Raw genomic sequence first — 26,683 nt, 5'->3', positions numbered from 1 at the left:
CTCTTCCTCACACCTTTTCCTGATGCAGGCAGTGTGCCCGTGGCTGGCAGGTTTCCCTGCTCCCCGAGTGCTTTCCTGACATCTGGTCGGTTCCCGGGAGGTATGGTGTGTGGCCAGATGTAATCGGATCGGCCAGTTGGGGTCATTGAGATCCTGAGAGAGGACCTGCTCACGTGCTGTGCTCTAGCCTTTTCCTCATGTTTGCTGTGGGTCCTCAAAGCCAAGGGAACGAGTTACTAGTAGTGGCCCAGGATGGCTGCTGGATGGTCCAGCTCCTTCCGCAGCATTTTGGTAAACAACTGATCAGTTTTCTTTCTCTTTATCATAAGTCTGCTTTTAAACTTTAACTGAAAGCAATTCCAGGCATACACAGAAATGGTATGACTAGATTGGTGAACCTCCGTGTGCCCGTCACTGGACTTTCACTATTGCCAGTCCCATTTCATCTGGACCAGTGGTTCTGAAGTGAAGTCCCGGATGAGCAGCACCAGCAGCACGTGGGAACTTCTCAGAAATGAAAGCGTCTACACTTTGAAAGATCTGCATCAGACACTCAGGGTGGAGCCCAGCAACGTGTGATTCTGATGTCTGCCAGGGCTTGAGACCATCCTGCCTATGCTGGAAAACCTTAAAGCTAGTGCTATTTTATTTGCAAATAGTTTAGATCATGAATTGTTTTCTTTTAAGTGTAGTATCTTACAAATTGGCACAACATTTAGAGAGCAGCCTGCCAGTCAGTACCATTGTGAAATAGTTCACTCATTGACCTAATTCCACTTGTAACCTGCTTCTTAAGTAGACGTGTGTTTGACATAGAGCACTGCCTAAATGCAAGGTGTACCTGTTCATTTGGTACGTTTATATGTTGTAGTATGACTGCCGCTGTAGTGATAATTAGTACCTCAATCACGTCACTTAATTATCGTTTCTTTTTAGTGGTTGGAAAAATGAAGATCTCTCAGCAGCTTTGAGGGTCATAGTGCAGTATTGTCAGGATTCACATCGTGTGCATCAGATCTCTAGGATGTATCTGCTACCCAGTGCAAGTTTGTACCCTTAAATTCATCTCTGTCGTAGACCCTGTGATGAGCATCCCTGGATGTATAAGTCACACAGGTTACTCTGCACTTACTTTAAAGACATTATTAGATGGGTGCTTCATGATGCACATATGGGATGCTCATCACAGTGCCTGAGACAGAGACAGCTTGGAAACACCATGTCTGGTAGTGAGGGATTGGGTCATTCCGTGTGTTATCCACCCAGCAGAACACCCTGAAATCACTGTTAAGTAGGAAAAGCATTTTTCAAAACAAGTATCTCATGTCCCTGTTTTCTTTGTGTGTGTGTCGGGGGGGGGGGTGAGAGAGAGAGTGTTTGTATTGTGTACATTAGTTTACGCATGTATGGAAAAAAACTGGAATGCTATACACCGAAACACTAATTGCTCTTTTGGGAAAGTTAACTTTCACTGTCCTCTTATCTGATTTCTTTAAATAATGAGCATGTATTTTTGTAATGGAGAAAAACAATAAATTTAATTTTGGAGAAGCCATATCCATTGGAATTATAACCTCTTCTTGATTAACTTCTGTTGAAATTATCTTCTCTTGTATTTGCAGATGGACACATGTTGAATTCAAAGAGATATGCTATTATTGGAGCAGATCTTCGGGATTTAGCTGAGCTGGAGGAGAAACTAAAGAAATGTAACATGAATACACAGTGAGATTTTTTTTAACCTCTTACACGTTTGTGGTCTCATGCTAACATGAGATAAGGCCAGTAGGAAGTGCAGCGTGATACCCAGGCCCCGTTTTTCAGTGCATCGTTACCTTGAGTAATTTTCTGAACCTTTTAGAAGCACTGTTTCTCAAGTCTGTTTTACATCAGAATCCCCTGTATTGCTTTTGTAAAATACTGATGTATAATATAAACAAAGCTCGAGAGAAGATAATTGTATGCATAGAAACATACAATTGGAACATACAAAGAAAGGATTAGCATCCAGAATATATAGAGAACAGCTACTGTTAAAAAAAAAAGAAAATGTCCCATAGTCCAATGGGAAAAAAAAGACCAGGCATCTCATAGAAGAAACTAAAGAATGTCATAGGAAAAGGGTACAGAACCACAGTAGTAATCAGATGAAATTCCATTTTACTCCCATCAAGTTGGCAAAAATGTAAGAGTCTGGCAATATTAAGTGTTGACAAGGTGACAGGGTGAAAGGAAAGGAAGTGAGCTTAGTACTACCATGGTGAGGAACAGTCTGGAAATCTGGTGAGATTGCAGATGCCTGCACCATGTGATACAGCAGTCCCACTTCCAGGTGTGTCCCCTGCATATATGCACAGGTGGGTGTTCATTGCAGCCACCGTTTTTAGTAGCAGAAAACTAAACACAGCCTTAGTGCCCTTCAGGAGGGGAATGGATGAATCACCTGTATGATGCACCCCCTGGTCAACTTGGAGAGAGCTCAAAAACTTAATATTGAGTAAATAATCAGGTCACAGGGTAATATGTTTAGTGTATAAAAAGTCAAATCCCCCCAATGCTGTGTTTTCATGATTACATATGTACCTCACAGGAGTATTTTTAAAAAGAGGCAGAAGGGTTCACACCGAATTCTGGAGAGAGAGGGCCTGTGGGGCACAGAGGGCGTGAGATGTGTGACTGTAGCTCGAGGGATGCTGGTCATCATTAGACAAGTAAAGAGTTGTTGGTGGGAGGTAAAGGCATGTCAGCGCCGTCTGCTGTAGGGAGAGGCTTGAGAGGAAGGTGAGGTCAAGGGAGTTTATTTTAGAGAAGAAATTGAAGGCAGATATCAGTGGCATTTAGTGAAAGAAATTAGCAACTGGGGGATCATTGCTAGAGAGGAAAGGGGGCTGTAGAGTGTAGACTGAGTCTAACTGTCCTCTGGGGAAAGCAAAGATCCCCCTTCTGTGAGGGGAGGAAGGGGCGGAAGAGCAGGTGTAGTAGAGGCAAGCGCTGGGCGATGAGGGAAGGGAGGTGCAGGGAGTTAAAGCTTGATTTCCTAACAGCTTTCATTTATGTCTCCATTTTGAAGTTCTTGTTTGCCTGTTTTGCCCAGAATCATCAGCCAGGTTGTCATTAGGATTTTCCTACCTACCTGTCCCCTTTTTCCCCTCTGGGGAACCCTTTACATGCCTCTCACATTGAGAGGCGTAGTGTGTTCTTTTAGCAGAAGGTGAGTCTTGACATTCAAGGACATGACTGGTTTTCCTGGGCGGGTTAGTGCGTGAAGGTCAGTAGATTATAGCTGGTACTAGTCAGCCTGCAGCCTTCCCATCTTGGAGTGTCATTCTGGGTCTCAGTCTGACCTCTCCTGCTTGTTACTGAGCAGGAGGCGGTTTTCTTTGTTTAAGAACCTCTTTGAGTCAGTGTCCCCTTCAAAAATTAAGGCTTTTAGGTATTTCTGTAGGAGTTTGTTGCTTTTGCTCACTTGTTCTTACTTTGAGTCTGGTTAGTGAGAGCAGATACTAAGTATAATGTAATTTGTTGAAGACTGATCGTGTTGTTTTCAGTTCCTCATGGTATAAGCTTATGTGAGAAGAACTAGATTCTGTTAAACAAGTATCAGTATTTCTGCATTCTGTTCGTCAGCTTTCATGTGTAACAAACCCTTCCAAACTCAGAAGTTTCAGACAGCTCACAGTTTAGTTGCTCAGGATTCTGAGTTGACAATTTGGGCTGGGTTTAGCTGGGTGGTTCTTCTGCTGGGAGGCCAGGCTTAGCTAATATCCTCTGGGGTTCACTCGTGTGTGTGTGTGTGTGTGTGTGTGTGTGTGTGTGTGTGTGTGTGTGTACACAGCTGGGGGCTGACTCAGTCACTGGGCTGCTTCATTCACTAGGGGACTCCCCTCCTATGACAGGCCAGCCTGGGTGCAGCAAGAAAGCAAGCGCCCATGTGCAAGTGATCGTCAGGCTTCTTGTTTGCTCCTGTTCATTGGCCAGAACAAGTTGCATGCTGACCCAGACTCCAGGGGGAGGAAGTGATCTCCACCTCTTGAGTGGCAGAACCTGCGATTTGGTGTTGCCACCATGTGGGTGCAGGGCGGAGGGAAATCTGCAGCCTTCCGACCGCTGCTTGTGGCTCACCTTTGGACTGTAGAAGTCTTTGGGGCATGGCGTGTCCCATGTGTTGCTGTGCTGACTGACCATGTGCTTGCCAAGTACTGCTGGGTCCCTGGGGTGTGAATGGCCCTGCCAGTACTGCGACACATGCACGGCCAGTCCCAGCCCGAAGAAAACACATAGGTGCCTTTTCTTCTCCCAAGGCTGCCAACACTGCTGGTAACTGAGTGTGTGCTGGTCTACATGACTCCGGAGCAGTCTGCAAACCTACTCAAGTGGGCGGCCAGCAGTTTCGGGACCGCCATGTTCATCAACTATGAGCAGGTAAAGGAGCGCAAGAAAGTGGCAGTCTGCAGGGAGCACAGCGGTGGCTCTCCCTCTGAGCACCCTGGACAGCTTCTGCTTTCTTTACCTTCTGCCTCTGCCACTCACATGTTATTAGTCATCGCCCCAGGCCCACTGCTCCTGACTTCTTGATCTCCTGCAAACTGTTAGCCAGAGTTTTTGGAATTGCTACCTTGACCACTGTAAAAGGTTTTTGAGTTCCTATTTGATCACTGTATTTACTATCAAGTCTTGGCCCTTGATGGAGGGAGTTCGGCTGCCCACACTGTAGGGGTAGCACACTCAATGCCCTCAGAGCTGGGCATGTGGTGCAAGTGGAAGACGTTGGCGGGTGAGCAGTGTGGAGTGCTGGGGACTAGGGTGCACTGGCTGCCATGTCCCATCTCAGGAGAGTGGCTACTCATTAGTCCCAGCCAATCGTCACCAAGTGGGCCAGTGAGCCTAGTGTTGCCAGAACTCCCAGCTTTTCAGAAGTTAGAAATGCAGGATTTTAATGTAACATTTCCTAATTTCTAAATTCATTGAGCTTGATCCATGGCTGTGGGTTTGCCTGCTGATCTGGTGCAGACTGGGTTGTTTTAGAGCTTGGGGATCATCCAGCTTGGTCCGTATTGTGCCCTGTTTGTCCTTATTGGCTGTGTGACCTTACGCAGGAGTGCTTGGTGGTTGGGGTCCATGCTCTGGAGCTAGACTGCAGCTGTGTGACCATGGCAAGTTGCACAACCTCTCTGTGCCTTTTCCTCACCTGAAAGACGAGGATGGTGAAGCCCCGACCTCACCGGGTTGTCTGCCGCCTTGCGGCGGCTAAGGAAGCGCCGGCCGCCACTGTTCCTCATTCACAGCGAGAGGGGGGCTCCTCTCTGGTTTATCGTGGGAACTCATGAGCTCAGTGCTGGGCGCATGGCAGACGCAGTACATAGCAGCTAACTTCCCTGTTTTAGTTTAGTTTAATTTTGTTGATTTTATTGTCTATCATTTTATTTTTAAATTTCGTGACAGGTGACAGCAGTGCAGGGCCTGCCCATGGTCGCATGATTAGGGCAAACCAGGGGCTAGACCTGGTCTCCTCACCCCGCCCCGTGCAGGGTCCTGTGTAGGTGGCTCTCGGGGGTGGATTTCTTCCTTCCCTCTCTAACTGGGGCGGTGCTCAGACTCAGTCTTCAGTCCTGGTGAGTGGATGTAGTGGCAGCTGCCCTCCTTGGTCTTTCCTCCTCTGATGTGAGTTAATCCTGGGGTCCTGCCTTTGCTCTCAGGATACGGACCTGGGAAAATGAATTCCTTTCCGAATGTTTCCACACATTACCTTGCTTCATTGGTGTGCTCCTCTGTCCAACAGCACAGGCAGGTGGTGGATCAGTGACTTCGGCCAGAGACCTTGTCCCTTTGGAGCAGGCCTAGAAATGGGCCAGTGTCCAAAATGTTGCCCACACTGTCCCCAAAACGGTTCAGTTCCCCCCACCACTTAATTCAGTAGTTTCCTCACGCGTACAGAAGCATCCGCACCCTCACCTGCATTAGTTGCTCATGTGCCTTACTTTAGTCCCTACTTACTCTAAAATGACAAACCACGTGGGCGATGGCAACTACAACAATGAAAATAGTAACAATAAAGCCTGTGCTGTGAGTTTCACATGTGTTCACTTACTTAGTCACAACAGCCCACAGGGTAAGTACTTGCCTTCGTGGTTTTCCAGGTGAGGGGACTGAAGCACAGAGGGCGGGCAGCTTGGCTAGTCTCTCAGCCATCAGGTGTCCGGCCGGGCATGACAGCGAGGGAGTGTGTGCTCAAAACGCCCCCTCCCGAGTACTAGTGTGCCATCTGACCCCTGGTACCGTGTAAGCTGTACACAGCAGCATGGGAGGAAATACCCGGCCGTGTGTTATTTCATTATGGGAAACATGCCAGAATGTCTGAAGCCCAAATGACGCGTTTAGCTCTCTCCAGGTTCTTCTGCACAGTGCTGCAGCGGACATGTGCAGGTGCACCTGCAGGAGAGACCGCTGCGGTGCACTGACCGCTGGGCCCGGCTGTTTCACTGTGGGGGCAGCTGCCCTCCAGGGGCCACCTGTGCCTGCTCCCATCAGCACTGTGCACAGGTTCTATGACCTGCACTGGGTGCTAACAGATCTCAGTGCTAACTGGGTAGAAAGAGGATGGTGTGGTATTTTCCATATTTAAGGGTAAACCCTGATGGCAATGCCTGGCTGCTCTTTCCTTCCAGGTGAACATGGATGATCGGTTTGGGCAGATCATGATCGAAAACCTGCGGAGACGACAGTGTGACCTGGCGGGGGTGGAGACCTGCAAGTCCTTAGATTCACAGGTCAGAAAGCAGAGACTGCCACGTCCTCTGGTACCGTCAGCCAGCCAAGAAAGGAGTCCGCCCCTCACAGAGCAGCGCCTGCCTGCAGGTGGCCATGGCTCCCTGGGGGCCACTGGTTCATCACGCTCATGGAATCCAAGCCCTGCTTCCTGTCTTGGTCTCAAAAACACATATTTTGTACACCCTATTATTTTAACTTTATTTTGCACTTTTCAAACAACAGAAGAGGGAATAGTAAATGAACACCCATGTCCCATCAGCCAGCTTCAGTAATTAATATTTCATAAATATTGTTTATTCTCTCCAGATTTTTGTGGGTGGTGTTGAAATATTTTAAGGCAAATCCCAGATAGTGTATCACTTCCCCATCAATACCTCAGTATAAATCTCCTGCCAGCAAGAATTTCTTCTCCCAGGTTATGACGACACCACGATTACAGCCTAGACACTGGCAGTAGCTCCCTCTTGGTGCCCAACACCCAGTTCACATTCAGTTTTCAGTTCACAGTCATTTTTTAAATGTTTGTAGTTGGTGCATTTGAACCAGGGTCCAAACATGGTCCACACTTTTTTGTGTCCCTGAATCTCTTGGAATCTATAGTAGTCCCACCTCTTTTTATTTTACTTATTTATTTATTTTTAAAAATATATCTTTATTGATTTCAGAGAGAGGAAGAGAGAGGGAGAGCGAGAGAGAGAAACATCAGTGATGAGAGAGTCATAGATCAGCTGCCTTCTGTACTCCCCCGACTGGGGATCGAGCCCGCAACCTGGGCATGTGCCCCTGACCAGGAATTGAACCGCCATCTCCTGGATCTAAGGTCGAAGCTCAACTGCTGAGCCACGTCTGGCCGGGCATCTCTTTTTAAAAATGTCATTTTTGGCTGAAGAGACACCTCCCACTCTGCCCCATTTCAATGAATAGGTGACTGTGTGTGTTCACCATAGAGCTCTGGAAAATAGGAAGAAGGGTGGTGGGTTGGAAAGGGCTTTTGAAAGTGGGGTCATGTAAGAAATCTCAGTGCTTAGAGACGCCTGCATTCACGACGTGCCTGTGCTTCTCCATTCTCTCCCCCGCGGCTCAGAGAGAGCGGCTCCTGTCCAATGGGTGGGAAACGGCGTCGGCCGTGAACATGATGGAATTGTACAGCAGATTACCTCAGACTGAGGCCAGCAGGTACGTGCGACAAACAAACCCTCCCCAGGCTCCTTGCGGAACAAGTTCGCCTAAGACAGACTAGACGCTGGGCCCCACTGGGAATGCATTGCTGTCAGCTGAGCCGGGTCTGTGCCAAGACAGGTGATCTTCGTCAGACAAGCAGTTACACCTGCAAAACTCCCAGGCCACCTGGGCAGTGGAGACTGCATAGTCCCGTGGTTGGGAGGGAGGAGAAGGTCCTTGTTCAGGGGCCTCTGAGGGCAAAGTGTCTGCTCACAGATTTTTAAATGGACTTTTTCTCTCATTGTGACAGAAATACACACTCATTGTAAAATAGTTTTCAAGCATGTACAGAGCATGAAGTTCAAAGTTGTGCTCCCTGCACCCACGCCCTCAGAGAGCCGTGTTCACAAGGGGCAGCATTCTCTCTGCACCATAGAAGTGCCTCTGATACAGAGATTTGAATTTTTTAATCAGTGGATTCATGCTACACGTATGTCTGTAAACCACCTTGCTTTTGAAAAACCTAACAACAGACTGTATTTCCCTTTCCCTGTCAAACATTGAGGGTCACCGTGGCCAGGGCTGCGGACTCCTCTCTAGGTGGGCGTGCAGGTGAGGCCATTAGGAAAACACTGCGGGCACCTTGCTGTGCTCACCTCTGGCCAGTGTTGGTGCTGTTCAGGGTTAGTTCTGTTTCATAACTGTTCTTACTTCTTGCTTTGTGCTTCCTCCTGCCTTTGGGGACCTACAGGTGTAGTTGTTGGTCTCTTGCAAGATAGTGAGAAGAACTTCAGTTTTGCTTCTCCAGAGACCTTCATCTTCACTGTGGGAAGTAGGACTTGTTTTCAAGTCTGCGTCGGCGCTTTGGAGGTCTGTGCCCGGGCTGTCTCCACGTGATCAGCCGATGCCTCCTGGCTCTTGTAGCTTCCCATTCCCACAGGCCAGTTTCTGCTTCCTTCCTGTCAGGATGACTGGTGAATGATCCTGATCTGGCCCCTGGGATGGCACTGCTCTCGCAGCTCCTCTGGGTGCCCAGGGGGAGCCTGTCACTGCTTTGGCCACGGGGCAGCAGGTTGTCTATCTGTCGCCATGGCCTTTGTGGACACATGTCCCCACAGAGGCAAGGATGAGGTGGGACAGCTCTGTGCGTCTGCCCCAGGCTGAGCGCTCCTCCCAGCTCTGCGAATGCCACGTAGTTTATGTCCATGTTTGCCAAGGGTTTTGCCAGATACTGTGCATGAAAAGAAGTGCCAGGCAGGCCCATTGACTTGCAGGTGCTGCGTGCCCTGTGTACCTGCACTTTCTAAGCACAAGGGGAATAACAGCTCAGACAGGCAGTGGTGTGCCTGGCGGTCAGCTCCTGTCATGGTGCTGGTTTCTTCTAGAACTTGGTACTAGGAAGCCTGCCTTGAGTGTCTTCTGACTAGTTGGGAGCAGTAGTTAGGAAGCAATCAAAGTACTTTACGGAGAGACATTCTCACTTCAGATGTGACCCTTAGGCCTGCGCACCAAGGCAGAAACACAGGACATAGAGAAACGTGCACAAATGTGTGCACACACGCGCCCCCCCACTCCCCTCAGCCTGGACAAAAGGCAGTGCTGGGTGCCTATGTGGCCTATGTGAAGAGGAGGGACACGATTTATTTATTCATACTTTTTGGAAATGCTTGAATTTTCCCCCACCGTGTGTGCATATGACAGAAAATATTTAAAACCTATTTCATATATTTGTGCATGTTTCTGTGTGTGTATACCTTTAAACGTTTACATTTAAAAAGCTCTTTTGAAAAAAATCGTACAAGCATGTGATTAAGAAAAAGAAATTAGTGGAGTAAAGATAAAACCCCTCACTCCACACTGCTATTCTGCTACCCTCTGTCAGCACGGGCCTTTCCTGCACAGAGGCACTAAGCCACGCACATTACTTCCTAAACCACCCGCTGGTTAAAGGCCACGCAGCTCCGAGCACTGGGGCTGCTGCATGTGGACCTGCCTGTCCCCCAAAGGCTGCTGCACTGCCCTGTGTGTGCTCCGATTCGACGGCATTTCCAGTTCACGGGGTCTTTGCTGTGCCTATGTGGCAGCTTCGGTGAGCACTCTTGCACACGTGTGCACCTTTGCACAGGCGCAGGGCATCAGAGCGGAATTAGTGAGTGAAAGGCCACGCTGTGGACTGACGGAGGTGAAGCTCACCTCCAGAGAGCCTGTCCTGGTCTGTACCCGCTGCTGGCACAGGACAGCGGCTCCCAGTCCTTCCCGTAGCACGTCGGCCTTGCCATCTTTGCCCCTCCGGTAGTTGGAAAGGTGTCAGGTATTTAAATCTAGATTTCTTTTCTCATAAATGAGATTGAAAACTGCTTGTTTTTCTTTTCCAGTGAACTGGTTTTACCTGTCTTTTTTTATTTTATTATTTTTTAATTTATTTTTTAATCCTCACCTGAGGATATTTTTTCTATTGCTTTTCAGAGGGAGAGGGAGTGAGGGGGAGAGAGAGGGAGAGAGAGAGAGACATTGGTGTGAGAGAAACACACAGATTGGTTGCCTCCCGCATGTGCCCTGACCGGGGCTGGGGATTGAACCTGGAACCCAGGAACATGCCTTTGACTGGGAATCAAACCCGTGACCCTTTGGTGTGTGGGTTGATGCTCTAACCATGAAGCCACACCAGTTAGGGCAAAATTTTATTGATTTTTAGAGGGAGAGGAGGAGAGAGGGAGAGGGAGACACATTGATGTGAGAGAGAAACTTCAATCAGTTGCCTCCCACACGCGTCTTGACTTGGGATTGAACCCACAACCTGGGTGTGTTCCCTGAGGAATCGAACCCACCACCTTTTGTTCTGTGGGACGATCGATGCTCCAACCAACTGAGCCACCTCGCCAGGGCTGTAATTTATTTATTTTATAAATGGAAGTTTGTGCCTCTTACTCCCCTTCACCTTTTCACCCATCTCCCCAACCCCTACCCATCTTTTAAATGAACTTTGAAGTTTTTCTTGTTGAAGTACAACAGCTCTTTATGCAGCAAGGGGGCTGGTCTGCCCTTTGTTACTTATATTGCAAATATGTTTCTGTTTCCTGGGTTTGTTTTTGGTTTTTGATCTTGCTTATGATGCTTTTTTCTTTTTTCAATAAAAATAAGTTAACATGGAAGCACAGCACACCTGCTGCTTGCAGCCTCTTTCACGTGGTCTCGGCGTGAGCATTTTGCCTCCAGTGTTGACCATGCCCTGTTCTGTTCCCTGCTGACCCCCAGGATCGAGTCCCTGGAGTTCCTGGACGAGTTGGAGCTCCTGGAGCAGCTCATGCAGCACTACTGCCTGTGCTGGGCGACCCGAGGGGGACGTGAGCTAGGTATGTTTCCTGCTGTATTCACCCCCAAAGGGGACCCTTTAATCTGCAAAGAACCCAGGCCATGCGGAGCTCTGAGCGCAGAGAGCACTAGCGGCGTGCATGTGCCCGTGACTGTCTCTGGGATTGGCCGTCACATCCCGCGTTCTGTACACAGATGCGGGAGGACTGTCAGGTAGAGCCCTGCACCAGAGCCAGCCAGCCGCCCTGCACAGGTGTGCGTGAGGTTGCTTCAGGTGTAAAGACCTGGAGAGTTTAAAACAGTATTGATCGTAATGAGAGTGACCAGCTTATAATCAGGCCTCCTAGATGGTAGCCACAGACTGTGTCTCTAACAAACCTAGTGCCTGTGGGCTGAGTGTCTCCCTCTTCTCTCTCCTGAAGAGGGCGACGTTGCCCAGCCCTGCTAGCACGGTTCCCCTACGTGCTCAGTCACCTTGGTCTTGGTCCAGCTCCTCCTCATAGCTGCCTGCGTGCACCCTGCTTTCTCTGGGTGGGCCCTGGGCGTCTCTGCAGCCCTGTAAGACCCCTTGGATCCCAGTTCTGGCCTTGAACGTGGTGGCCAGCTTCCTGCAGGTGTGTCCTGGGATGTGCAGCGTAGACAGGCAGTGATCCAGCAGGGAATGTGGAGAGGCGAGGTCTGCCCCGTGTGAAAACCCCACCTGGCAGTGGCAGTTAGTCATCCCCTGGGGCCTGTCGTCCCCCCGGCTCATAAGTGTACTCAGCTGTGCAGGTCAGCCACAACCTCCTTCCGGCTTGTCTTTGATTTAAAATCCCTTGTGGGTTTTTATACTGTTGTTCCCCTCCCAGTTTTAAAAGCACTGTAATTTTCAGTTGAGACTTGGAAACTTGTAAGAAGTATGACAGAGAAAGAAATGACCACGTAGTGATGTCACCAAGGCCCTCTGGTGACTCTCCTGTCACTGCATGTCCAGCTCTTGCTGTGTTTCTGGAAGAGCTGACTTCATAGATTTGTGTAGCTTTGATTGCTGATCTTTTCAACTCAATATTATAACATGAGCATCCCCTTGCTGTTAAAAACTCAGCGAGCGTAACTTAATGGCTCCATGAAATCCTATCACAGGGCTGTGTCCGAATGGTCATTGTGGGTTGTATACAGTACTTTTGAGTTTACTTTAGATTTTACAGACTAACAGTGTAGTGAACATAGTCCCCACGTGTCTGGCTGCACGGTGTTCGTGCACATGTGCGCGTGAGGAACTGTATCTGCATCCATGAGAGCCCATAAACAATTACAGTGCATACGAACACAGCGTCATGTGGGCGCTCGTTTCCCCCATGCGAGCCATCTGAGGAAGCAGGGACAGAGCTGCAGTGGTCAGGCTTGTGGCCTGTGCCAGAGCCTGTCATGGGGCTGGGGTTCAGCAGTCACTCCCACCTCCGTGCCTCTCTCCTCTGCACTGGGGATCTCTTGGCAGCTCTCTTTTCCTCCACTCAGGTTTGATGGAGATCACTTACTAATCTGGCCAAGGCTCGTGTGGAACCAGAAGCTGCAGTCGCCGCCCTTCCTGGAACTGACACGCAAGTCCCCAGAGTGATGGCCAGGCCTTGTCTACCGTGCACCTCAAACCCCAGAAGTTGGTCACCGGGGCTGTCGCTGCACTTCCTGCTCCTGTCGACTTACCATTTAAATAAATCTCGGTTGCCAATGGCCTGTGTGCTGGTCCTGTGCTCCCCTGGGTTGGCTGTGTCTTCTGTGTGAGCTGAAACCCAGGGTCCTGACTCCTTCCCTGGCCTGGCCGACTGCCTGGAGTGAGATGCAGTTGTGCCCTCCCGTCCTTCAGGGACTTACCCCACGTGTGCTTGTTTGCAGCAGCCGACATTGCACCTGTACCTTGACCCTGGGCCACTGGGTGCCCGGCTCCCCTTGGCTCCTGTTTCCGCCCCCTCCAGACTAGCCTGTGGCCCTCCATCCAAGTTATCGTGGAGGCAGAATGAGGGCCCCTGAAATGTCTTCCTGATCCCCAGACCTGTTATTGTGCTACTTTATGTGGCAAAAGGGGCTTTGCAGGTGTGACCAAGGCTCCGGAGGAGGGAGGGTCACCCAGAAATATGTGGGAAGGCTCAACATAACCACGGGGTCCTTAGAAGGGGAGATGTGTGCCCTGAGCAGGGGTTGGGTGACACCTTGGGGCAAAAGTGAATATTGGTGGTCACTCAATGCTGAAAGGGCAAAGAGCAGACTCTCAGAACCCTCAGAAAGAGCCGGCTTTGCCCGGCCAGCGTGGCTTGGCAGTTGAGCATCAACCTAGGATCCAGGAGATCGAGGTTCTGTTCCTGGTCAGGGCACATGCCTGGGCTGCGGGCTCGATCCCCAGTTGGGGGTGTGCAGGAGGCAGCCAATCAATGACTCATCATTGATGTTTCTCTCTCTCCCTCTCACTTCCTCTCTCTGAAATCAATAAAGACATATTTTTTAAAAACTGGCTTTGCAGCACCCCAACAGGAGCCAGTGAAGTTGATTTCAGACTTCAGACTGCAGAGCTTTGTCCGCAGCCACTTGGCTAGTGTCATTGGTCACAGCAGCCATAGGAAGCCCACAGGATGAGAAAGGGCTCCTGAGTGCTTGTCCTACAATTCAGACACACAAGGCCTGCCCGCCCCCACGAGCCTGGACCTGCGTGCGTAGAGGGCAGCTGCTGCATCCGCCATCTGAATCTGGGTCGTGTCCCTGGAGCGTGGCTGCAGACCGCACGTGCCACGGCAGCTGTCCACGGCTGCTGTGCTGCTAGTGGGGCCTGACCCCGGGTCACCTAGTGTGAGGGCAACTCCTTGCTGCCGCTGTCAGGGCTTCAGTTCACGGAGAGGTCCGCAGGCTGGCGGTAGCCTGTCGGTGAGGCTCCTGTAGCACAGGCCTCCCCTCATCCACAGTTGTGCTTTCAGTTACCCATTGTCAACCATGGTCCAGAACTATTAAATGCAAAGTTTTAGAAATAAATAATTCATAAGTTTTATTTTTAAAAAATATATCTTTATTGATTTCAGAGAGGGAAGGAGGGGGAGAGAGAGAGATAGAAACATCAATGATGAGAGAGTCATTGATCGGCTGCCTAACCTGCAACCCAGGCATGTGCCCTGACCAGGAATCAAACCCCGATTGCCTGGATCCTAGGTCGATGCTCAACCCCTGAGCCATGCCCGGCCGGGCAACAATTTGTAAGTTTTAAATTGCAGGACATTCTAAGTAGCGGGATAGAATCTCTCACCATCCTGCCTGGGATGTGAACCATCCTCTGTCCAGAGTGTCCACATGGTAGACGTTCCCTCCCGTGAGCCACTTAATGTCCCAGGTGTCAGAGGGACTGCGAGGTTCCACAGTGTTGGTCCCGCCACCCTTGCTTTCCTTAGTAATGCCACATCCTCATGACTTCTGTTACAGTTTGTTATAATTGCTCTATTTTATTATTAGTCATTGTTAATCTCTTACTACCATTTCAGACATCCATGGGGGGTCTTGGGAAGTATCCCCGCAGGTAAGGGGGGATGACTCTCTAACTCTGGGACGCTGGATTGAATACAAGAGTAGAATTTAGAAAATCTAGAAACAATGGAAGGCCTGCAGAGTTCATGTGTCTGAGTGTTGTGCCCGAAAGCTGGGCTTTTTACACAAGATTCCACAGCGGTGAGGTCTGCACCCTTGGTGAAGACCAGGTGGTCAAATTACTGAGTGGCTCACCTCAGAAGTGTTGAGGTGGTGGGTAGGGCTAGGTCTTCACAGGAAAAAGGTGCAGCCGACACCAGAGGCTGAGCGTTGCAAGTTAGCTCCAGATGCAAAACGGACCCTCTGCACCCCTGAAACTCCACCTGTGTAGCTCAGCATCCTGCTTGCTGCCTCTGTGGTCCTTGCCTACGTCTGCCATGATTCATACTCATCGCAGGTGTTGATCAAGCACCTCTCTGTCACAATAGACTGTCCCATTCGTCCTGACTGGCTGGGGAAGGTTACTCCTGAGAGGTTGAGACTGCGGGTAGGTAAACCAGGTGCTAAGTGTGGATTCCCTGGTGGGTTCGGCACAAGGGACCCCACGTGGGGCCTGTGGTTGGTTCTTGCTTCATGTCTGTCAACCTGAAGATCAAAAAGAAGCCTCTGGTAGCAGCAGGTCCTGCAGTAACACAGGTGCCGTGGAAGTGAGGCCCGTCAAGGCCCCCACAGATACCGTGGAGCCACGGAGGGAGAGGCAGGGACAGTGAACAGGATCTGAGCTCAGCTAAGCCCAGTGCGGGGACTCATCCTCACTTCAAGTCTGCAAATGCAACTTGCTAAACTCGACTGAGGAATGATGTGACCTGGGTGATCTCTGAGAGCCCAGGTGGACCCACGGTCTCCCAGTTGTGGACGAGCTTGGGTCCTGAGGTCTGAAGCCTGAGGGTGGATTGAGGCCTCCAGAGGGCAGAGTGGAGAGAATTTAGAGACAAGGAGTGAGAGGAGGGTGTCCTTGAGTGGGAGTCAGGGACTGGGACCCTAGGAGTTTCCTGGTGGAGCTGACAGGAACATGAAACCATCACAGGAAAAGGAGTCATGAAGGGCAGCTCTGCCTTGGGCTGGTGACGTGAGGGGTGGACCTGAGGGTGGCCATCACATTGGCAGAGTCTGCCTCCCCTCAGGAGTAGCCATGTGGTCCGCTTGGGCCAAAGGGACAGTGTGCTCGGGTGACTCCAGTGGGAAGGAGCTGGGCTCGCTGGTGGAGTGAAAAGACCATGTAGGGCGGGCGTGCACTGTCCCAGATGAGGCCCTCCCTAGACCCAGGCCCCAGCCTCCTTGCCTGCTGGCCGCAGATGGCCAGCTGAGCCAGCCCAGCCCAGCCCACTGGCAGAATCCTGGGCAAAATGAGTGGTGGTGGTTCTAAGGCACGGTGTGTGGGGAGAGTTTGTTACTCCTCAGGAGGTAACCGGTGCAGGTCAGGGTGCGGGTCAGGGGAGGAAGGCAACTCACTGGTGGATCGGTTCCTTCATTAACGCGTTTTCTGTGCCAAGCTGGGTGCTGGCGCAAAGGTTTAACAATGGATACGGCAGACGTGCTCTCTGCACTCAGAGCACCGTCAGGCAGTGGTCCCGGTGACGGGCTTGGCCACTCCAGTGTCCTGTGGCCAGTGCAGGAGGGAACTCTGGGAGGTGCTTCAGAGAGAGGGAGATGTGTAAGCGGAGGTCTGAGGATGTGCCAGGTGGTGGCACCCGAGGTGGAGAAACAGAAAATAGAGTTTCCGACTCTATGAGAGGTTGGAGTGGTGGGAGAGAGAGTTCCCCTGGGCTGGAGCTGATGCTTCGGGGGGGCACATGTTTCCTCTCGGAGACCCCCAGGGGCTTACAGGGGTACTTTTTAAGGCATCCGTTCCCAATGGGCGTGATCCTGCCACTGATGCTGCAAAAACAGGTTCTTGGATGTGGTTTGTAGCCCTGCAAACAGCCACAGTGCATAGCCAACATCAGCCTGTGTGGTGTTAAACGTGGTGGAGGAAAATGTCTAGAATGTCTGCAGAGGGGGGAGATTGTGGAAAAGAAGTGGAGAAACATTCACTTAAGAGACTCCGTTCCCAGACCCTCACCTCCTCCCACCTCGCAGAAGAGCATAATTCTAACTCATCCCAAATCCTTCCCTGACGTTTTTCCCTGGAGAGTAAAACCTGGGGTGGGGGATTCCAAGATGCTTTGGAGTAGTGGGAAGCTCTGTCCACTTGCTCCCAGCACTGGACCAGACTTGCGGCCAAACTGCAGAGCATTCAGCTTGAAAAACCAGTTGAATGATAGCTGATCTGAAATACTGTGAATGGGGAGTGTGGAGACGGGACAGGAGGAGACACCTAGAGGCTAATCCATCTCTTGCAGCTGCGCAGCAGCTATGTGGCTGGGAAGCTGGAGGGAAGTTGTGGTGGCAGAGCCCCTGTTCCCCGGGAGTGTGCAGGTCTCAGCCCCACTCAGGGATCCGTACTCTAGAGCAACAGAGAAGGGAAGGGAGCCTGTGTAGCATTGGGCAGTGGGGATCATTGGTGATTCGGTCCACCTGGGAAACTCAGACCCCACTACTCCAGGCAAAGAGCGAGTGCTTTGTTACAAACCAGCCTGGGAAGTTCACTCCTATCTGGGTCTGCTGGAGGGGCCACATGGCTGAACTTGTGGCCAGTGGAGGCATCTGACTGGCACACCCAGCAGTAACTCTGAGGGACCCTTTATTCTCTGAAAGAACTTTTGTTTTTATTGATTATTATTATTTTTTTTTTTAGAGAGAGAGGAAATAGAGGGAGAGAGATAGAAACATTGATGAACCCTAATGGGGATCAAGCCCGAAACCTGGGCATGTGCCTTGACCAGAATCGAACTAGCCACCTCAGTGCATGGACCACACTCACCACTGAGCCACACTGGCCAGACTGGAAGAACTTTTGGTGGAGAGCAGGATGGGGGCTGGACAGTGTGGCCCAGGAGACAAGATCAGTCCTGCCCACCTACAGTGCAGGGGAAGTGCCCCTAGCCCCACCTGCGGAATGACTGTTGCTGTCCTGCCCTGCTGTGATCTGAGGCAAGGGAGAGGGTTCTGGGCTGGGCATCTGTGCCCATGTGGCTGGCTCTGGCAGCACTGAGGACTCGGACATTTGGCCTGGTCGCAGCCTGGGTGGAAGGCCCAGCCAGCTGGGGCCAGCTGCACTGAAGATTGGAGTGTCATGTGGCTCTGATTGTTAATTTTTTTTTATCCCCTTCTGCTTGGGGTGCCGGCAAGGGGTTTCCAGTGAACCAGGCAGAGCTGAGGCATTGGAAAAAGAGAAGTGCCCACCCCACCTCCTACAAGCTGTGGGCACCACCTGCAACATGAATCTGTTTAAACTGTCCTAGCCAGGACCTGGATTCCCCCATAGAGCCCAGTGCCATGGAAGAAGGGAGAGTGGCTCAGAACAGGGACACTCAATGAGGTGTGAGACCCAAGGCAGACCCAGTCTCTGGGCTTCAGAAGCCCTGCTCACCAAACTACTTGGGGCTCAGCCCTGCAGTGTTTCAGTCAGATTGCCCAAGGCCAGGCAGAGAGAGCACCTCATGTTGACCTGCACCAGAGAACCTCCCAGGAGACATGGGACCAACACACCAAGGGGCCAGATTCAACACCATGGAGCTGCCCTGTATATTCAGCAATCTCCACAAATAGCAGATTGAAGGATTTTTCTTTCTTTTTCTCACACCTCTTATTTTTCTCTTTCCTTTTATTCTATTCTTTTTTCTCTTTTATTTTTTATTTTTATTTTATTCTTCCATTTTTCTTTTCCTGTTCTATATTTTACTTTATTCATTATCATTATTTTTAAAAATTATTTCATTTATTTTTTTCTTTTCTTTTTTATTCTTACTCTATTTCTTTCCTATTCCTTCTTTTCTTTCACATTATCATTTCTCAGTTCTCTCTCTCTTTTTTTTTTTAAAAACATATCTTTATTGATTTCAGAGAGAGGAAAGGAGAGGGAGAGAGAGGGGTAGAAACATCAATGATGAGTCATTGATCAAGCCCATAACCGGGCATGTGCCCTGACCAGGAATCGAACCCCGATCTCCACTCAGTTCTCTTTTTTCTCCTCTAATTCTTTTGTGTCTTTTAGTAGTCATTTTTTCTTTTTTAGTCTTTTGTTGTTTTTTGTGTTGTTTTCAATTTGGTCTTCTTTTGTTCTGTCAGCACCTGTATAACAGTTGGCAAAACATAGTTGGGGTAGAGTCTCACAGTCCACAAGCCTGAGGTCTGAGCCCACCCATGAATGGGACAACAGCAATCAAGACCCAAATACAACAGGAGGTCTGACATAACATACCCAAGGGACATTCCTAGAGCAACCAGCTCAGAAGATCAAGGAGACTACACCACTGGGTCCCACAAGAAGGCCACCCTGCCAAGACTTGGAGGCATAGGAGTCTTATCCAATACACAGAAACAAACACAAAGAAACAGCAAAAATGGGGAAACAAAAAACAGGTGCTAAAGGAAAGAACAGGAAGAATCTCCAGAAGAAAACCTGAACTAAATGAAGGGAAACAATTGTTCAAAAACTGAGTATGAAGGAATGGTTTTTAGCATGCTCAACAGCATGAAAAAAGGACATGGAAAACATGAAAAATAACCAGTCAGAAATGGACAATGACATAGCTGAAATAAAGAATTCACTGGAAGGAATTAACAGTAGGTTAGAAGAAGCAGAGAACTGAATCAGCGAATTAGAAGACAATGTAGGAAAAAAAATCAATCAGAGGAGCAAAAAGGAAAAACAAAAAGCATGAGGACAGTTTCAGGGAACTTTGGGACAACATGAAATGGTAAAAACATCCACATCATAGGGGTACTTGAAGGAGAAGAAAGTGAGCAAGGGATAGAGAACATGTTTGAAGAAATAATGGAAGAAGAATTCCCTAACCTGTGAAGGAAAAAGTCACACAACTTCAGGGAGCACAGAGAGTCCCAATCAAGATGAACACAAAGAGACCCATACCTAGACACATCATAATTAAAATGACAAACGTTAAAGACAAAGAGAGACTCTGAAGGGCAGAGATAGTCAGTTGCCTACAGGGGAGCTCCCATAAGGCTGTCAGCTGATTTCTCAACAGAAACACTACAGGCCAGAAGGGAATGGCATGAAGTTTTCAAAGAAATGAAAAGCAAGGATCTGAAACCAAGACTACTACATCCAGCAAAGCTATTATTCAAAATTGAAGGTGAAATAAAGAGCTTCCCAGACAAAAATAATAAAAAGGCTAAAGAAGTTTATTACCACCAAATCAGCATTATAAGAAATGTTATTAAAGGGACTGCTGTAATTAGAAGTAGAAATGGAGAGAGAAACATAGGCATAAGGAATAAAAATCGCAATAAATAAATACCTATCAGTAATAACCTTAAATGTAAATAGATTAAATGATCCAATCAAAAGACCTAGGGTAGCTGAATGGATAAGAAAACATGATCCATATATATGCTGTCTACAAGAGACCCAACTCAGAACAAAAGATTCACACAGGATGAAAGTGAAGGACAGAAAATTTTTTTCCATGCAAATGAAAAAAGAACACCTGGGTAGCAATACTCGTATCTGAGAAAATATACTTCAAAGCAAAGGCCATAACAAGAGACAAAGAAGGTCTCTAAATAATAGTAAAGGGATTTATCCAACAAGAAAATATAACCCTTGTAAATATATATTCACCCAATATAGAAGCATCTAAATATATATAAAAAAAAATCTTGGTGGACTCTTAAGGGAGAGATTGATAGTAATACAGTCACAGTAGGGGACTTTAACACCTCACTGATATCACTGGATAGGTCTTCCAGACCAAAAAATAAAAATAAAAATAAAAATAAGTCAACAAGAAAACAACAACCTTAAACAGCACACTAGATCAATTGGATTTAATTAGTATTGACAGAAAATGTCATCCCAAAGCAGCAGAATATACATTCTTCTAAAGTGCACATGGAACATTCTCAAAGATAGAACACGTTAGGACACAAAATAAATCTTAACAAATTCAAGACAATTGAAATCATATCAAAATCATATCAAGCATCTCAGATTACAATGGCACAAAACTACAAAAGTCCCCACAAAAACATTCAAACATATGGAGGCTAAATAGCATATTATTAAACAATGAATGGGTTATCAATGAGATCAAGAAAAAAATCAAAAACTTCTGGGAAATAAATGAACACACAACAACCCCAAATCTATGGGACACAGTAAAAGCAGTCCTGAGAGGGAAGTTCATAGCACTACAGACCTACCTGAAAAAAACAAGAAAAACTTCTAACAGACTCTCTAACCCTACAACTTAAAGACTTAGAAAGAGAACAAGAAACACACAGAGGAGGTAGAAAGAAGGAAAAAATAAAGATCAGAGCAGAAATAAATGACATAGGGACTAATAAAACAATACAAAAGATCAATGAAACCAATAGCTGGTTCTTTGAAAAGATAAACAAGATTGATGAACCTTTAGCCGGACTCATCAAAAAACAAAGAGAAAGGACCCAAATAAACAAAATCAGAAACGAAAGAGGTGAAGTAACAACTGACCCAAGAGAAATACAAAGGATTGTAAGAAAATAACTATGAACAACTATATGCCAATGAATTGGGAGAAATGGACAAATTCCTAGAAATATATAATCTTCCAAAACTCAATCAGGAAGAATCACAACACCCGAATATACTGATAACAATTAATGAAATTGAAGCAGAAATAAAAAAAACCTCCCAACCAGCCAACAAAAGTGCTGTGCTGAATAGCTTTAAGGATGAGTTTTACCAAACATTCTAAGAAGAAGTAACACCCATCCTTCTCAAACTATTCCAAAATACCCAAGAGGAAGGAACACTTCCAAGCTGTTTTTATGAGGCCAGCATTAGCCTAATTCCAAAACCAGATAAAGACACTACAAAGAAAGAGAATTACAGGCCAATATCCCTGATGAGCATAGATGCTAAAATCCTCAACAAAATATTAGCAAATTGGATCCAGCAATACTTAAAAAGATCATACACCATGACCAAGTGGGATTTACTCCAGGGATGCAAGGCTGGGACAATATTCACAAATCAATAAATGTGATACATCACATAAACAAATTGAACAACAAAAAATCACACAATCATATCAATAGATGCAGAAAAAGCATTCGACAAAATCCAGCACCCATATTTGATAAAAACTCTCAGTAAAGTGGGAATAGAGGGATCATCCCTCAACATAATAAAGACGGTACATGACAAACCCACAGCCAACATCATACTCAATGGGCAAAAACTAAAAGCTTTTCCCCTAAGAACAGGAACAAGTTCACTTTCACCACTCTTATTCAACATTATACTGGAAGTCCCTGCCACAGCCATCAGACAGGAAGAAGACATAAAAGGCATACAAATGGGAAAGGAGGAAGTAAAACTGTCATTATTTGCAGGTGACATGATATTGTACATAGAAAACTCTTAAGATGCCACCAAAAAACTTATAGATTTAACAAATGATTTCAGCAAAGTAGCAGGATTCAAAATTAGCACCCAGAAACCGATGGAATTTTTATACACCAATAATGAACTCTCAGAAAGAGAAACTAAAAAAACAGTTTGATTTATCATTGCAAAATAATAATAATAAGATACCTGGGAATAAACTTAGCCAAGGAGGTAAAAGATCTGTATTCGAAAACTATAGGACACTGAAAAAAGAACTAGAGGAAGATACAAGCAAGTGGAAGCATATACCGTCTTTATGGGTTGAAAGAATTAACATCATTAAAATGTCCATACTACCCAAAGCAATCTACAGATTCAATGCAATCCCTATTAAAAATACCAATGGCATATTTCACAGATCTAGAAAAAATATTCCAAAAATTAGTATCGAACCAAAAAAGACCCTGAATAGCCTCAGCAATCTTGAGAAGGAAGAACAAAGTTGGAGGAATCACAGTATCAGATATCAAGGTATACTACAAAGCCACTGTCATCAAAACAGCCTGGCACTGGCACAAGAAGAAGCATATAGACCAGTGGGACAGAACAGAGACCCCAGAAGTAGACCCACGCCATTATGGTCAATTAATATTTGACAAAGGAGCCAAGAGCATCCAATGGAGTAAAGACAGTCTCTTCAATAAATAATGTTGGGAAAATTGGACAGATACATGCAAAAAAATGAAACTAGACCACCAACTTACACCATACACAAAAATAAACTCAAAATGGATAAAAGACTTAAATGTCAGTCGCAAAACCATAAAAATCCTAGAAGAAAACATAGGCAGTAAAATTTCAGACATCTCATGTAATATTGTTTTCACCAATATGGCGAGGGTGTGCAGAAAGGGGACCCTGGTCACTGCTGTGGGGATGCAGACTGGGGCGGCCACTGTGGAAAACAGCGTGGAGGGTCCTCAAAATATTAAATATGGAGCTGCCTTTCGACCCAGCGATCTCACGTCTAGGAATATATCTGAAGAAACCTGAAACACTGATTCTAAAGAATATGTGCACCCCTATGTTCACTAATGCTGGATGTCAATTACAGGGACAGAGCAGGGGACCGAGAGCCAGAGCGAGAATTAGGGGGGCCAAGCACTGACCCAGGAAAAAGGGACTTTAGCAATTTTAAGAAAAGGAGTGACATTTTAATTTTTGTAGCAATCAAGAAAGAACGATTACACTCATGCTCATACGGCATTATTCATAACCAAAGGTGGAGACGAGCCAGTGTCCGTCGACAGAGGGGCAAAGCGAACACTGTCTGTACGCCCAGCGTAGCATCACTCAGGCTCTCAGGGGAAGGAAACGCGGCCACCGCAGCAGGGGGGCTTGCGGGCGTGATGCCGGGTGCAATAAGCCAGCCACAAAGGGCAAGCGCTGCGGGTCCCACTTACACGAGGAACCTGGAGCAGCCAATCCAGAGACAGCGAGTAGAATGACGAGTTGCGGGGCCGGGGCTGGGGTCTGGTGGGGGTGGGGCCGTGCTGGAGGGAGGTGGAACTGCAGTCTGAGGGCATGAAACGTTCGGAGCGACGGTGGTGATGGCTGCACAGCAGCGTGATCGTCCTCAGAGCCACCAAACTGTGCACCTAGAAATGACTCAAATGTTGTCTATTTTACCTCAATGCAAAATTAAACAAGAAGCATGACTAGGCCTGGGAGGAAGGAGAACCTCCGCCCCAGGCCCCTGGACCGTGCGCTGATTCCAGACGCTGCCTGGCCCAGCGCTGTGCAAACAGAAGGTGCCGCTGAGAGTCTGCTGGTCACATCAGTAAAGCAACGGGAGAGAGCAAAGCCGGGAGTAACGTCCGAGCAACATCAAGACCTTCGTTTTCCAGGTGCCACGTCGCAGGTCTGAACGCCGGGATCTATCTTGGGGGCGTCATCACCACCCGTGGGTGCTGCACAGAAGAATTTCCACAGTAGCCAAATCCTCTCCGGTTCCTAAGCAGTCTTGCCCCCCAGCGGACACCTGGCTGTACCTGGAGACATTTTTAGTTGTCATTTTTGGTTGGATGGTGGGTGCTCCTAGTGGGTGGAGGCTGGAGCTGCTGCTGAGCGTGGGCAGTGCACAGGCAGGCCCACCCACAGTGACCCCGCGCCCACGGCCATGGCGCCGAGGGTGAGCCGCGTGGGGCGTCCTCTTCCATCTCCAAGGGCTCACACAGCCTCACTTCCACCCCCTGGTGCCTTCCTGCCCCGTTCATTTTCAATGAATTAAAGATTACCCCTTGACATGCACTTTTATAAAGTTACCTTCTTGCTCAGTGTCCTTTAAAGTGAATGGCCACAGGATAACTTTGCCTTGAACTTAATTCTGAGCCTGGAATTGTGCACATAGGGCAGAGACAGATGGAGGAAGGAAGACTGGCATCTGGGCATGACTATCCCACCAAGGCCAGTGGGCTCTCCTTCCCTCCTGGGCCCTGTGAGCGCTCTGACCCGACAGACAGACAGACGTGAATCAGCCCAGCAAGCTCGATGGACACGACGGACGGACCTTCAGGTTGGGGGGCGCTGGAGGTGGAGGGAATGTGTGCTGTTTGGGAAAGTATGTTCAATATGACCATATATTTATTTTAAGAAATGAACAAATATTGTCACTTTTGTGTTTCTTAAAAGTTGGTAGCACTTAAAGAATGTTGCAGTTTGACACTTTTATTAGAATCAGAAATTGTCCATTGGACAAAAATTCTCTCGGAGAAACAAAAGCACAGGGATGTCCTTGGTTCTCTTGTTCCACTTGGGCTTTTATTTATTAATTTTTGGTTCTTTACTGCGATATAATTGACATATAACATTATATTGCTTTCAGGCATACAACGTGAGTCCATATTTGCACATGTTGGGAAATAATCACCACAAGTCTGGTCAACATCCTTCACCCAGAGTCACAAGCTTTTTTTGTGATGAGAACATTTAAGGTCTTCGCTCTCTCTTTTTTTAATATATCTTTATTGATTTCAGAGAGAGGAAAGGAGAGGGAGAGAGAGAGAGATAGAAACATCGATGATGAGAGAGTCATTGATCGAGCCCGCAACCCGGGCATGTGCCCTGACCGGGAATCGAACCCTGATTGCCTGGATCCCAGGTCGACGCTCACCCACTGAGCCACGCCCGGCAGGGCAAGATCTTCTCTTAATAACTGTCAAATACACAGAAGTTTCGTTGACCACAGTCGCCAAGCTGCGCATCACACCCCGGGACTGGCTGAGCTCACCCTGGGGGGTGCACCTCCACGTGCCCCAGCCGTTTTCAGCCGAGTGAAGCCCCGAGAGCGCCGAGCGCCCCTGAGGGTGCCCGAGGCCCGAACCTGCCTGCGGCTGGGAGCGGGGCTGGGCCTGGTGGGGCTGCGCGGGCACTTGGAAGACAGGTCGGCGGCTCCCTCAAAGTCAAATGCACACCTGCCGTTCCCCTCCCGGTGTTCCCTCCACATAAATGAGAGCCCGTGTCGGTAATAGGCTGGTGCATCGCGCCATCGTGAAGCTGGAGAAAGGCCCCGTGGGTGGCGGATAGACATGGGGGATCCTACAGCAGGGCGCTGCAAAGCGGGAGCAGCGAGCCCACACGGCCACACGGGTGGATCTAAAACAAATACATTGATGGAAAGAAGCCCCGTTAAAAAAAACACAGACGGCGTGGTTCCATTTATAGAAAATTCTAGAAAATTCGGTCTCGCCTGGAATGGCAGAACACAGGTTCACGGTGGCCCGAGAACAGAAGCAGGGTGGCGAGGAGGCGCTGGAAGGTGATCCGCGTGAGCTCCTGCCTGTGGGTGTGCACGTGGGTCAGGGCCACGCAACTGCGCACCTCCAGTGTGCGACTCCTGCCCGCGAGCTCTGCCGCAGCGAGCTGTTCCTGCTTCAGGAGGAACCTAGGGAACCGAGGGAGCTGTCGGAGGACGCCTGGCCCTGTGCGCCGCCCGGGCCTGCTGGCCAACACCTTTCTCGCCCCGCCCGGCCTCAGCGAGCGAGGGGAGGGCGGCCCCGTGAAGCGCTGTGCGGGCGATTCCCAAATGCGCTTCACTGTCCCCCGGGCAGTGTGTCAGCTGGCAGCACCTTTGAGTCAGGGCCCTGCTCTTAGGGACCACAGACTCACCCACAGGCTTCCTCTTGGTTATGCCTAGAAGGTTATTCCTAGAAACAGATCGGTTTATTTTTAACTTTTCATCGACGTATAAAACACACACAGAAAGTACACAGATTGTAACAGCTGCATGAATTTTCACCATGTAGACCCACGCGGGCAGCCAGCATCGGGATTGGGAGCAGGTGACAGGGCCCCAGCTGTCTCCACACACCCGTCCCACCAGCCGCCCCCAAAGCCAATAGCCGCTGGCTTTGCTGGTGTTTGAACCGCAAGGGGCTCAGTGTGTGCCCTTGTGGGTCTGAC

The 26,683-nt window shown here is 48.5% G+C and overlaps 1 protein-coding gene across 1 annotated transcript in view; it reads left to right on the top strand.

The window, feature by feature from the left end:
- The window catches only part of LCMT1 (leucine carboxyl methyltransferase 1), a 40,685-nt gene extending 27,734 nt beyond the window's left edge, over window positions 1–12,951 (top strand). The window contains exons 6-11 of the mRNA XM_081132341.1: window positions 1,623–1,725; window positions 4,302–4,422; window positions 6,666–6,767; window positions 7,853–7,944; window positions 11,185–11,282; window positions 12,739–12,951. Of these exons, the coding sequence (XP_080988467.1) occupies window positions 1,623–1,725; window positions 4,302–4,422; window positions 6,666–6,767; window positions 7,853–7,944; window positions 11,185–11,282; window positions 12,739–12,761 (539 nt within the window). The 3' untranslated portion in view covers window positions 12,762–12,951. The remainder of the gene's footprint in view (window positions 1–1,622; window positions 1,726–4,301; window positions 4,423–6,665; window positions 6,768–7,852; window positions 7,945–11,184; window positions 11,283–12,738) is intronic.
- The last annotated feature ends 13,732 nt before the right edge of the window (window positions 12,952–26,683 follow it).

Source organism: Miniopterus schreibersii (genome assembly GCF_964146895.1).
Source record: "Miniopterus schreibersii genome assembly, chromosome: 3".
Lineage (NCBI taxonomy): Eukaryota > Metazoa > Chordata > Mammalia > Chiroptera > Miniopteridae > Miniopterus > Miniopterus schreibersii.
This window is presented reverse-complemented; position numbering and strand designations above follow the sequence as displayed.